This window comes from Takifugu flavidus, chromosome 3 (assembly GCF_003711565.1).
Source record: "Takifugu flavidus isolate HTHZ2018 chromosome 3, ASM371156v2, whole genome shotgun sequence".
In the NCBI taxonomy this organism is placed as follows: Eukaryota; Metazoa; Chordata; class Actinopteri; order Tetraodontiformes; family Tetraodontidae; genus Takifugu; species Takifugu flavidus.
The window spans coordinates 7,985,127-7,999,764 of record NC_079522.1 but is presented as its reverse complement, the minus strand read 5'-3'; the positions used below and the strand labels follow the sequence as shown (position 1 = coordinate 7,999,764).

Below are 14,638 nucleotides of genomic sequence, written 5' to 3'. Positions count from 1 at the left end.
CACAAAGAGTGGGCAATGGTCATGAGTCTGTATGTATATTTGCACACCAAGGGGAGTGGGACTGATGGGATTTTAGATCGAAAAACGCAGCCTGTGTGCCGACTACTCAGGCGTGTGTGCGGCCGATGAAGATCGGCCAATTTAGACAGGGCACAACACCGAACGGGCACACAACACTGAATGGAAAACAAATAGTGGGCAGGAATGCTGGAAAGGCAGAAATATTTGGTCAACACAGTTTTTTAGGGTTTTTGGGTTGTGTTTTTTTTTTTGAAGGGAGGTGGGGGGTGGGGGGTGTGCAGCCAATCTGATTGTATGCCCTCACACACAAAAAAAATGGTGAGCTTGAAATTATGTCTTCAAGCTGTAGTAGTGCATAAATTGCATGTCAGGGCTAGGTATAGTCTTAAGTTCAGAGCCTTTAAGTGCAGAGGTTGAGGGTAGTTTGTGGTGTAGTTTTCTAGTTGAACTCAGAAAGTTATTCAAACAATCAGGTTTCTAATGTAATGGTCAATAGAGACCACTAGGGCACCGCCACGCCCTTGTTGGAAAAAAACAATAAGCACTTATTTTGATTTAGTGTGTATTTAAATGTGCAAAAACAGATCATATATCAAAGACACAAATCAATTTTTGGAGAAAATAGCTACTTGCTCCATTTTAGGAACAGTAAACATCACCCAGTCAGTGCAACAGCCAGCATATCACTTACAAGAGATTTGCAAATAGCAACAGCAATTTTGGCCCTCGGTGTCAAAAATGCCTCAATGACAATGAATGATAATTTTTCAGAGCCAAGAGTGCAGGTGACAGAGTAAAACATCACTACAAGATTAACCTGTTATAATAATAAACAGCCTTGTGTGTAAAAATGTGTAAAAGTTAAATTTTATTCCAAAGTGCTTCTAAAATGCATTTGTATATAATGCTATTCATGCGTTGAAGAGCCCCCACATAGAAGCATAGCAAGAAAGACTCTTCACTGGATGAAACCTTACGCGAGTGAAGAGAGTTGGAGCAAAACAAGCCCTCCATTTTCAAGGCATTTCAACGGAATTCATACAAGCCTTGTGCTAATCTCAGAAAAATGCAAGTTTCTTCCCTGCAGGTCACTGGACAGTTATTTTTAAAGCCTACGCATTTATACAGCAAAAAAAAAAGAAGAAAAGACAAAAAGAGATATAGGTGAAGGGCGGACAAAGTCACACTGCTGTTTCAGATTAAAAGAAACAGCAATGACACAAAGATGAGACTCCAATTTATAGTACAAAAGACAATTATGATCCAGTAAAAGTTGACCTGAAGAAATCACATTCAGCTTTTGTATGAAAACACTCAAGGATTTTTTTTCCCCCCTGCATTTAACTCAATTTCGGCCTTAAGGAAATGAACAAAATAGTTAAATATCTCTGAAAAAAAACATTTTTCTTCTGTCCTCCTCCCATTTTCCTTTTGCTTTACCCCACCTGCCATCAGCAGGAGGATCCCCCCATGTCAGCCTGGCCCTGCTTAAGGTTTCTTCCTGTCAAAAGGCAATTTTCCCTTGCCACTGTTGCTTGTTTGGGCATTACCCTCTGGGTACAGCACCTAAAGACAATCTTGATTGTTGCAGGCACCTTATAAATAAAGGTAAATTTAGTTGAATTTGGATGAGGTAAAATTAACTGCAACTTGTAATTTTGTTTCAGAACAATGGCTCCAGGCTGTACAGTGTGTGAGATGCCGATATGATTTTTTTTTGTTGATTATGACCCTAATGTTGATACAGCATTTAGTTTTTTTTGCTATTTTTTTTAACCTACTTTTGCTTTTGTAAGCACTTCTGCCTCTGTTAGCCGAGCTAGCTAAGCTTCCCCTCGATTGTGTGACCTGTGCTAAGAGAAAGCCCAACATGAAAATTACAAGAGGTACCGAGTACAGGGGCTGAGGTGGGAGCGGCGGAGGCTCTGGCTCGCATTTAATCGGTCAGGCAAGAAATCGTAGCTCAAATAAACAAGATAGATACACCTGTAGTGGGTGATCTGTCAAGCCGAGACAATGCTATGCATGGCACATGGAGACAAAATGATTAATGCAGATGGGTCAGGCTCTGCAGCTGCATCTTTTTCAGCTACACAAACAGAATTTAAAGTCTTTTCAGCTATCGCATTGAGTAACGATTGATGATATTTAACTAGTAATGGTATTAAAATTTGAGACCCTCACTTCCAAATCATCTAATCATTTTAGAATCTTAAGGAGAAGTGAATGGATCACCTAGAATGTTTGATCTGTGGAACACTGTAAAGAGATTGGATTTGAAACCAAACTGTTTTTTGACACGTTCCAACTATAAAAATCAAACGTTCCCAATAAAGAGAGCTTAAAGTGGAAACGTTTCCCAAATTGCTTTGTCTTCTTTTTTTATGGTTCCTGTTTTTCAGGTATACTGAGTCCAAACTGACACCTATAGGTAGTAAACATCTACAATGTCTTTGGTTGTTCCCCTCAGGGGTCACCAAGCCTCTACATCATTTCCCCTTGCACAAGGAAACATGATGTCCTCTTTTACTTAAACAATAAATCTCCTCTCTATTCATCCTCGAGGATAGCACTGCCAGTAAAGAACCTAAACATTTTTTTTTAAACGATTGCATTCACTGTCCCTCCACAAAGCGAACTCAACATCTTCATCTTGCCAACTTCCAGCTCCGCCACCTGTCTTCGCTTCAGGACCACTGTCTAAGCACACAGCACCACTGGTCTCACCACCATCTTGTACACCTTTCCTTTCATTCTTGATGACTATTATCTCATACCACCCACCTATTTTCCTACTTGCACATGCTTCTTTACATCTTTTCAACACTTTCCCCACTGCTCTGGACCCCAAGCATCTAAAACTCTCCACTTATTTTTACTGCCTACAAGCTCACATTCCATCTGGGTCCCTTTCATTCACATATATAGTCTGTCTTGCCTCAATAAATCTTCATTCCTCTCTTTTCCAATCCAGAGTCCCACCTCTCCAGATTATAAGTTTATATAGAATTGCTGGGAAAGTTTCAGAATGTTTAATAGGGTTTTTTGTTTGTTTGTTTTTTTAACCAAGGAAGGTGTCATAAAAGTTGATGACGAAAATACTAATTCATCACAATCCCAGGACCTGACCTCCAACGAGCAACAGTGACAAGGCTAAACTCCCTATATAGTGAGGACAAGTGAACGAGTCAGTAATTCCAGACGGCTTTGGTCATTTTGGGTCACTGACTCTATAGCCCACTGAATTTCTTAATCACTCAAAAGAACCTGGACCTTGAGGTTCACCCACCTTTTCTCTCCAGTTTATTTTCTAAATGATCAAGACACAAACATCATGGAGTGTTTCGAAACAGTTCTGCAGTCTAAAACATGGTGGGTAAAGGGAAATTTAGTTAGTCATATCAAAACAGGAGGAAATGTTTCCCTGGATGTTTCCCTGTGCAATTAGACATTTTCTTTAAGAACCATAATCAGTGCCAGAATAAAAGAACAATGCAAGTACATTCCAACAATTCCAGCCCAGCCACTTAAGAATTCCATGGAACCTTAAAGGTACTACCTCACTATTAGGGAATGTTAGGGGTGAATAGCTTTTTTTTTTTTTTGGCTCAAATAATTTTTAAAATTTAAAGAAAAAGAAAAACACACACACACAAAAGTGAAAAGTTCCTGAAGTGGAAAAGGTTATATCTCTGATTGTTTCAAGCAGATCAAGTCACAGCAAGCCACTGTAATATTGATACAACCATAGGCTACTCGAACTGAGTGGAGCAATAACAACGTGCACTTCCTTGAGCTTACTGCTCCGTTCCTGCTGCGATTAAAAGAATTAGACACTCTTCATTCAAGACTGCAAATCAGAGGTTCACAGTCAGTTCCAAATGTATTAATAATGGATGTGCTCAAATTAAACAGATTCAACTCTGCGATTCCTCTCAAATATAACTGTCGAGTTCGTTGTCGATTAGATGAATGAATAATTGAAAAATTTTAACGCCAGAGGAAAAAAAAGTGAAGAAAAATCCTTGCTTCAGAGGGAGACATCAACATTTTGGCTTAAGAGCAAGTTCAATGCTGTAAATGTTGTGTGTAAATGTTGTATGTACCAGAAAAAACTAACTACCCCGTCCGTGGGTGGCTTCTCCACCCAGAAAAATTGGACTTATTCTTCCTGATGTGTGTTTTGGGTGCTGCTGCTTTCGAGTTCCATTCCGATAATCTTGAGCGTTGTGCTCCCCTTTTGAGGCATCATTTCCAATATGGAAACATCGACTCCGATGTAAGAACTTAGTGTTGTGTTTTAGTCAGAAATCTCATCTATTTTGATAAAGTTACCATGCAAAGAGCTGGAAAAACATCCACACATGTCAGAAAAAGCCCCAAAGTGACTGAAGGCTCAATGTATAGCAGCAGTGAAACAGCAAATCTGTCAACATCAAATTGACCATATCCATCTAACAAGAAATATTAAATATTAAATATAATAGTAAATATTTATTGCTTGTTCGACCATAAAAAAAAAAAATGGAGAAAAGGTTGATGCAAACATTTTTCCTTGGATAAAGAATGGAAGAGTGAAAGGTCTGGCACACATGAAAGCTTATAATTATTTGAATCAACAGGTACAATGTTTGAATTTCCTTCACTGTCAATGGAAATTCTACTTTAGGCGAGATTGGAAGATGTACGTCGCTATCATGATTGTTGCTGATGAATCTGCACCTGACTCCCAGCCTGACAGTTACAGTGACAAAACTAAGTGTTGTTAACATGAAAATATCAGTAAAATAAAATAATGATAAAAAGAAGTGGCCAATCTTGACTTCCGTAATTACTAATAATGTTTGATTGCCTGAAAGTCAATAAAGAGCAGGGAAATAATGAAGGGAGGAGAGAATTTTATGAGGACAGGGTGAAGACGATGTTCTTATTGACAGCTCTACTCCCACAAGGATAAATACAAGGAAGTTGTGTGTGTTTGCATGGTGGCGTGCACATGTGGCCATGTGTCAGTCCCGATGATCTCCCACGTCAGCCTGAGTGAAGGGCTCTCAGCGCCGGTGCCCTCGGGAAATGCTGACATCATCGGCGGTTTCTCGCTTGTTTGTATGCAAGTGTCAGTGCGAATTTGTGCGTTGATAAAGTGTGTGATGAGAGAGAACATTAGATCGTCTTGCAGCACGATATTTTTCCCTCACTGCCAAATCTAGTGTGGACAGTTCTGCCCAATATTTAATGAATTCTGGGAGTGCATCATCCCTTAAGTACTGGTTATTACTTGGAGAGGTCAGTGCTGCTTTCGCTTGGATTGCAAGTGTCAGTCATGATAGCTAAACTTATGACAAATGATTCTGCTAAAATTTATTTCAGTTGAATATAGTTAAAAAAAATAACAAAGTAGTTGAGAATGACCAACTTCCCCATTGATGCATTTGGAACAATCCTTGGTCATTTAATCCAGTTTAAATTGAGATTATAATCCAATAAATATGTCAAAGTGTTGTATATCACTGACAGAATGCTTCCATATGAAAGTAATTAATAGTGCTAAAAGTCACATAATTGTTATATTAGCCACAAATGTAGAATATAACTAGTATATTGAGAGTAGCCCCGGATTTCAACCTCATATATGCACAGTAACCATCTGTTTGTCTCTTTAATTAAATACTTCTGATTATGCTTGTTAATGGCTTGAATGGCTTCAAAGTGACAACAATGCACAAAGGAACGCATTTTAAATATCTAATCTTTAAATAATTACTGTGGTTAAAAACCTTAGGTCACCTTTGACAGAGTGGACAATGTCCATTTCTACAAACAAAATAAAATCTAGTCTGTGGTAGCTGTACTAAAAGTGGAATATTATCTTTAAAATTAAAAAAAAAAAAAGAAACCTTAAAGTAACAGGCAGAAAAAAAACACCTAAGAGGAAATGTAAATGTTTACTCCTGCACCTGTTGCGCTCAGCACCACCAGTTTCAGAACACACTGCGGCCATCCACCCCCACCAGTTCCATTCAAGCCCTCCACAACTTAACAAGCCCAGGGGGTTCCATGGCACTCTCTTTAAAAGAGTTTCCTTCCTTGAACAAGCCTCCATTTCTCTCCAGTCTATCAATCACTCAGTTGCACATTTTCAGCTAGCTCGTACATTGTTTTAAGATAAACTCCAAGTCAGCCCAAACTGAAAAGCAGTCAAGATTTGACTCTGCATGTGTGTTTATGACTGTGGAATGTGAGGCTAACTTTTACTGTGTATCTGGCCTAATGTGTCAATAGTTACATTTTTGCTTCTTTTGTGCTGACTGCAGCCAGAGGTGAGTGAAGGGAAGCTACAGAAGGAGTACATTTACAAAAACAATGGTATGGACTTGAAAACTTGGGAGTACGTGTTTGGATGTCGGTACTTTGAAGTATGTACTTTCCGCCATTGCTGCTTAGTACTTAGGAGTACTTGAGTGGTGACTGATAGCAGGAGCCCAAAGTGTACACAGCAGAATGTCTGTTACAAAAGATGGTGACAAATTTATTAAGTCCAAGCAATGTTTACAGATGAAGAGCTGCGGGTGGGGGATGTAACCTCCCAGAATGGCTGCCCTCGAGGTTCTCATGGAAAATGAAAGATTCTGTCCAGGCTGAAATTTCTCCTTGTTCTTGCCAGCTGGAGAAAACTCTCCAAACAGCCTTAAAACACTTAAATACGGTGTTAAGTCCTGCACATTTCTTCTTCTTCGCCAGCAAATGTTCGACGAACACTTTATAGATATAAGCCTTTATTATTTCAAATAATGAACTACATAGTTAAACCCTTCAAGCCTCACTGAGTCCATTATAAATCCCCTGTTTCTGCAAAGAGTAATGTTCCACTAAAATGTTAACCTTTGTACAGGAGAAACTGGTTTTCTGGCATAAAACTGTTCAAATAGATACAATACTCAAAAACAAAAGAATTTATTGTATTTCCTGTTCCATCTTATGTAAACACAGTATCTCAATGTAAATGCAAAAAATCAAAATAGCTGTGTCCAAAATCTCTACCGTTCTCTAGGGCACTAACTACAGTTAACTTCTAAAGGTGTGAGACTGTGAATAGATGTTTTCTGGACCCTATTTTGTGCAATCATTATATCCAATAATGCATTGTGGAAAGTGGCGTTCAACCTATGCTCCCTAAGCAATTAATATATCCCATCTTTTTTTGCAATTGCATGTGATAAACTAGAAAAGATGCAAATTATTTCCAAAAAAGTGTTTAAAAATAAGTGATAGTTATTTTTCAACCAGTGCAAACACTGGCCTGGTACATATTTATTATGTGGCACCTTCTAAAGCACATCAGCTCAATGTCCAAAAGCAGATATTCACCCCATCAGTAAGTGCACTAAGTAGTAATCATAAATAGTGAGTAGCCAATCGTGAAAGAGTGTGTGATTTAGACACAACCCATGTTTCTTGTGTCGAACAAAAATAGTGCAAAAACAGTGATTCCCCCCCTCACCAGGACTAATAAAGTTTTCTTCTTCTACATGTTATCCAGAAACATGTTGCTGAAGACCTGACAGTTGGCTATTTGCGGGATCAGCAGTGACTACGAAGGAGATGGGGTTGGGGTGGGGGTGGTGGTGGTGGTGGGGGGTAATTGAAGTTGGCGGCACAGCATCCCAAAACCAGCGTTTGGCACTCAATTAGTACGCCTGGCAGCACTGCGGCACCAGCAGCTAGATCCATTGTGTACATGCACATGTTGTGCTAACACCCAACGCACACAGTTCAACAAAGAATTGAACAGACACAGCCCCCCCCAACCCCACTTTCTCTTGGCTGCTATCTCACTCACATAAACAGAATGAGAGAGAGAGAGAGAGAGACAACAAAACCCTCAGACTGCCGCACTTACACAGCATCTCTGTCTGAGCCATTTCCAGATGAATAAGGCAGAATACCAAGTGCCCCACTTATACACTACGCAGAGACAAATAGACCAGTCAATCACTGCAGGCTGCAGCAGAATAACAAATGCTTTCTGGTGATAGTGTGTGTGTGTGTGTGTGTGTGTGTGTGTGTGTGTGTGTGTGTGTGTGTACAGGACAGCTGTTTTTCTATTTTCCCAGTGCCTTGAATGCATCAGTGTGCATAAACAAGGTAGTACATTTTGCAAAATCCCAAATTGGAAGTGATGTGTTTTATGTATCGTCTGAGTGCCACATGTTTCCTGTCAACAATGACAAAAAAGGAGACTCTTGTACTATAGGAACACACTTGATGCAAAACACTTGTGAAGAGGGCTTTGTTTTTAAAACATTGAAGCCATGCCAGAATGCTCCTTCTGAGGGTTTACGACACCCATGGCGGGTTTTATTTCTATATGCAATTTGCTCTGAGTAGATCTGACCAATGCGAGAGGTCACTGTAGAGGTGCCTTTCGCTAAATTGAGATAGCTACTCATGAGAATTCAAACCATGACTCCTGACTTCCTGGCACCATATCTTTAAATAGCTTTTATGCACTACTGATTTTTAGCAAATTGAACTGCCGAATTTGCTGAACAAGGCCGCAAAAACAAAACAAAAAAATTGTCATGTTCCTTTCGCACCAACTCCACCAACACCACAACTAAGAACTTTTTTCAGAAGGAAGTTTGTGGTCAAGGATTGTTTTTTGTTTGTTTGTTTTTTTAAATAGGTATTTGTGGTGGAAATGTGCCGAGGGTTTTTCAAAATCTTGGGTAAATGACAAGAGCATGGGAGGAAAAGGGGCTGATTTTACACAAGACTGCTTGTTTCATTGTCCGTTAAGTGTTTTAAGCATGAATTTAATGAGCAAAGCTGATCTAAAATATAATTGTATCCATTTGCGAGAGACAGCTTCAGTGGCTCATCAATGCCCCTCACAGCAGACATTTAGGAGTCAATAAAACACAAACCCCTTAACAAATGTCTGAAAGTTTGATGAGGGTGAACTACAGGGCGGGAAGCTTTAAATAATGCCTGAGAACACATGTCCTCAACACCAACTCTTGCCATGAGGATCAGCGTTTAGCGATTTTAATCCCGTGTGAAACCTTCCCTTAAAGCAGGAAAATGCAACTTTTCCATCGGATACATTTAAGGATGTGCAGATTAACTGAATTTGTTTTGGCCTTCAGGATAATATGACACACCATTGAAATGTAATATACTTAATGCATGCACATTCTGCGTGTGATCACCCTACTAACATGACGAGCATCAGATGTAGAGCTACAGTGTAAAGGTGTGCAGTAAGATGTTTTTGACAAGAATCTCAAGATTCATATTTATAGGAAACAGTATAGGACAACAACCTACCCACTTTAAACTAGAATGAGTTTCACACATTTTGTAGGGCAATATAGTGTTAATAATACAAGATCATAAGGAGTATTTGACATACAAAACATAGAATTACTGCATTATAAAGTGCATGTAAATATGTTAGCTCACCTGAAGTTTTAAAGTTGAGCTATCACACCGAGCTAATGGAACTGCATCTACTCTTATTGTGGGGGCCATTTGGCAGCAGAAGGTGGTTTAGTGCTTGAGCTCCATGTTAACCCCGACTCAGGGTAACATGCCACAGTATACCTCTAGTCCAGACTAAACCCTAGACTAGAGTATACAAGGGTATATTATGTCCTTGATTGAGGTCTACTCATTGTGTAGAGTTCGTTTTAAGATGGATCACGAGAAGCACTTCCCACTACCTTGGTTACTTACTGTTCATGGCCTGTGTTTGTAGGTCAACACTAAATGGAGCAATACTAGTGAGAAAAAAAGATATACCCTGAAATGATTTTAACAATGGCTCACACTGACAAACATTGTCCCCATCTTGAATGAATACCAGGAGAAATGTCCAACAGCTACAGCATTATGGGATAATTATTTCAATTTCCATCCCCACACAGAAACCAACCTTTACTCCTCTTTGGATTTGAGATATGACTCATTTCAGTTTTATAACACTTAGGATATAATGTATGTATGGACAGTGTCATAAATGTTCATCACATGGTTTGTTGAGTCACCATTCTGTTCATACATCTTCAATGAAGCCACAAAAGGATGTAAATGATACAGCTCTTCGTTTTTTATCTCTGCAAAAGTGGTTTGGCAGTACAAAGGAAATGATGGTCGATTCTCTACAGGGAATTTTTTTTCCGATTAATTTCAGTTACCTCGAAGGCAAAAGAAGGGCAGGTGGCTATTTTGGTCTACGGTAGGAGATGTGCCCTTGTCCATGGGTCTGTGAACAAAAGCTGCGAAAACAGACGTCCTGACAGCAGCGGGGATACGCTCATACCTCTGACAAATAGCAGCATTCTGGAAAAGGAAAAAAAAAAAATCCTACCTTGGCGTCATGAGAGAACTCAATGAAAATTCACAGAAGGTTTCTGTCTTGAGGAAAGGTTGTTGATTCCGTGATTACACAAGCCCAGAAAAGGCTCAAAGATTCGCAAAAGCAGAAAAGACAAGAGAGAAAAAGATAACAGGAGGGAGCCGGGGAGTCGAACTCGGGTCAGGCTCTCAAGGGCAAGAGACGAATCGTGTTTGTCAGCATTGTGAAGTGAGAGAAATTAATAAACGATGACAAATACGACAGAGCAGCTGCTGTGTGGAAGGAAAGGACTAACACAGCTCTAACCAAGCGTTCACATCGTGCAAGAGGCTGACATACCGACGTGTGACACATCTTAAAAAAACAATATAGAGAAAATGTCCCAGATCAGTATCAGAGGATAGGAATGTCAGTTTGAATTTGTTTTGTTAAATCTGCATTTTAGAAATCTGCCCTGAGAGAATCAGAGGCAAAGTCAGACATGTGTCCCACTGGGTCTCTTTACAAGAATCCGATCATGATCTGATTTCTGGTGTTACCTGGTGAAAAACAAAAGAAAATCATGACACGCAGCAAGAGAATAGTCGCCTTTTGACTTTTTATATTGCACATGACTACAGATGAAGGAAAGAAATACAATAAATGGACTCAAGTAGTTTTTTGTTTTTAAGTGAGACAGATATCCGATATCCCTACCAGTTATCAGATTTTTATGGCTTTGTAAATGCCCCGTGTTGTATGGCAGCCTCTTATCCACAACAAACAGTAGAAGTTGCAAAATGGCACAGTGACACAACATTTAACAGCAGCTAGTAAAGCGATATCGCCAATATTGCATTGTATGCAAATTACAAGGAAAGTACAGTCGTTGAGTGTGTAATTCTCATTGACTTTAATATAATTTAGAAGCAAAAGATGAACTGGTTAATCATTCTCAATTGCAGAAACAATCAACTGTACATTTTCTGAATTTGCTCATATGAATTTTAAGCTGCTGGTAAGATCTTCTCCACTCACACTTTGTGTATTCTCCAAAAACACACACCTGGTGCCGCACACACTCTCACATATGAAACCAGCACAGCAGAGCTCAGCGGCCCTAACTCTAATCCAGAACATGAACAACTGGACTGATCCTGTTTTGATAAACAAACTATCCGTCTTGCTATCCCAGATTGGCTGTCACAAGAGGTCGGACAATACTTGCTCTTGCTTCACTCTCACCAAAATCCCAATGGTATCATAAAAATACACAAAAAAGAGTCAAATCCACATGTTAAAGAAAATTTCCGGCAAACAACGTGAATAGAAAGTAGCTAATTTCAATGCCAACCACAGTACTTGTGATCTATTATGTGCTCAATATACATTCTCCTACTCATAAACCATAATCCAAGTTCCATATTTCATCAATAAAATAAACTAGAAATGTTACACACTTGGCAAATCTGTCTCCTCCTCTTTATTCATAACTTTCTGCCAAACCACCCAGCAAGTGACCATATGGCAGCGACCGTAGATCAGCCGTTCCCCTCACAGCAAGTGTCAGCCGCACGGATCCTCTGGCACTGGTGACACATGCTGTGATGGCAGTGCCAGACGACCCGGACTCTGAGCAACCCATCCAGAATTGCAATCCATGGCAATTAATGTGGACAAGAATTGTCTTCTCTCCTTGTCCACTGATGTCTTCATTGGCTTTCTAACATGGATGAGTTTGTGTTGTCTGCTTGATACACGGACACATTGCTGCTTGGACAACGACTCAACAACAAAAAACACTTGCAGGTCTTTTGGGTGCTGGCACCAGGCAATCTCACTAGCACTCTCCACTCACACACATTTATATGGTTTGCCAAAAAAAAAAAAAAAAAAGGTTGACTTACGGTCGTTGCAAAATGAACCTCCATAGGACGTCATGGTGCAGTCGCAGGTGAAGCCCTCCCACTGTTGGAGACACACCCCCTGATGGTAGCAGGACTCCTCCGTACAGGTGGTACTGGGTCCTATGGGGATCGTCAACATCGCGAGTCAGTAGGGAAGGCCTTGCTTACTTATTTATTTGACCTTGAGAATTGGTAGGTGGTCAAAGGTGGATGGGGAACTGTCAAGGTTTGTTGCTGTCAGGTAATACAGGACAAATAAATTTAAAAAAACAAAAAAAAAGTATCTCTTATTTTAACCACTGAAGCATTTAACTCCTTGCAGGTTTCTTAATAGACTTTTTCATATTTTTGGGGAGGGAAAGCTAAGTATGGAGCAACAACGAAGAGGAAAAGGGGATTGTTCTCTAAACTAACTGTTAATCATGACTTTGACTAACTGGTATCGTGAGTTGTGTACAGGTGTCTTCTTGCATATGCTACATGATGTGGCCCAGGATATCAGTTATACTGGTATAGTGAGGACATAATTGAGCAGCAACCGAATTCACGCATTCACAAGTAGTTAAAAGTAAAAGTTACAATTAGATTCAGCACATAAGATCCTTGAGACTCATTTTCACTTAAAGGAAAATTATGAAGGTAGACATAACTTTAACTTGTATCTGGTTTAATTGCTTAAAAAATTTCTATGACTTTTGGCAAGAGCAGGAACTTAAGGCCTTAAGGTCAAAAACAAAGTTAGATAAGGTCACGGGTAGGCCACTGAAAGTAAACAAAGAAAGGTACAATTCATGTCATTTAGTGTCGTCAAAAGGATAGGAGCACACTTCAGTCTCACAGATGACTAACCACATTAAATCATCAATTAGAAAACCCACTCTTGACATTACTCATCAGAATGCTGCTTGACAGAGACAGATTTGCATTCATATTTTAATGCTTTATCGGCCACTTATTTGTGAATGCATATGAAAATAATAAAGCTCTTTTCCCCTTCAATCAAACCCAACACGTTCCTACCAACAGCTACACTGAGCCAATAAATATCTGATGTGGGTCTTGTGTCGAGACGAGATAATTATTTTAAAAATAACATGCGGCAACTGTCGAGTGGGTTGGGATTCTCATTAAAATCTAAATCGAACACAAACATTTCCAAAAACCCACAGTTAAGTGCCAACAAATATGTTCCCCAGTAGATAAACAGACATGGAACTATGTTGTTCACAACTACTTCAATTAAATCTCCCATTAAGGCTAAGAATATAAAAAATTTTGTTTTTCTTTTTTAAAGTAAGGGTTGCCAATATCCGACAGTTTTTGTTTTTTGGTTGGAAATGTCAACTTCTATTCAACATTCTTTCTTTCCCCCTAACCTTTCAGTGGATATGTGCTAGGCTAATTGCTAATTAATCACCCACTGATAAAAACTTTCGTTTAGGAACTAATTACTCATGTTGTCACAACAAAATGACAAACATTCTCAGGCCTCGTTCTCCTTTTGTCAAATACTACCTGACAATTTTGAGCTACTCTGTTCAATGGAGCGTTCCATCTGCTGTGATTTCCAAAAATGTCAGGAGAAATCCTCAAAAGAAAGAAAGGAAATAGGCTGGAAGAGTAAAGAAATGTCATGCAATCACCTGTGTATACAAATAACACCTGTGTTTGATTGATAACATCTGTGTTTGATAGATAACATCTGTTCCCACATGGCTTTATATCAATCTAACCCAAATCCACAACTGTGCCTGTTAAAATTGGTTTATTGAGTGTATGTCTTTTTAAAATACCTTATTATGTTCGGCTTCTATGGAACTTTAGCCCCATTAAATAATTAATGTGCTTACAGTTATACATTTAGAATACACATATGCTGCAACACCTTTACTTTGACTCTCTGGAGGTCCCACTGGGCCCCTCCCAGTGCATAGCCTGCTCTTTTTTCCTCTGTACATGCATTTTGTGACCGTGCAAGACATAGTGCTACATCTTTCCACAAATAATCACCCATTGACTTTGTTTTATATGTGTGCTATATCAATTTTTGCATTTCCTCATCACCTTGGCTAGCTGTTTGTCAGACGTTGTCTGTTGCCCATGGCAATATTGACCTTTTTCCTATTTGCCATTGAGTAACATCACTGTTCTCCACTGCTTGGTTTTTCTCTCCACCACAAGTCTTAAATAATATATCTAAATAATATATTTAAGTGTTTTTTAGCGTGTTTCTACAACAGCACTGACTCAGAACGTGATTAATAAGGGTTGTTTATGGTGATTAATCAATCTTATTTTTTTCTCCTGATGGAGCAAAAGCCCCAGATGCAACTTTCCATTTAAAACTCATGGTCTATCCCACAATTAACTC

General features: G+C 39.3%; 1 protein-coding gene across 8 annotated transcripts in view; it reads right to left on the bottom strand.

Moving 5' to 3' along the window:
* Positions 1-14,638, bottom strand: part of nrxn2b (neurexin 2b) — a 460,093-nt gene that overhangs the window by 198,584 nt on the left and 246,871 nt on the right. For all 8 annotated transcript variants that reach the window (XM_057026456.1, XM_057026464.1, XM_057026463.1 and 5 more), the window contains one exon: positions 12,268-12,387. In XM_057026456.1, coding sequence (XP_056882436.1) covers positions 12,268-12,387 — 120 coding nt within the window. The remainder of the gene's footprint in view (positions 1-12,267; positions 12,388-14,638) is intronic.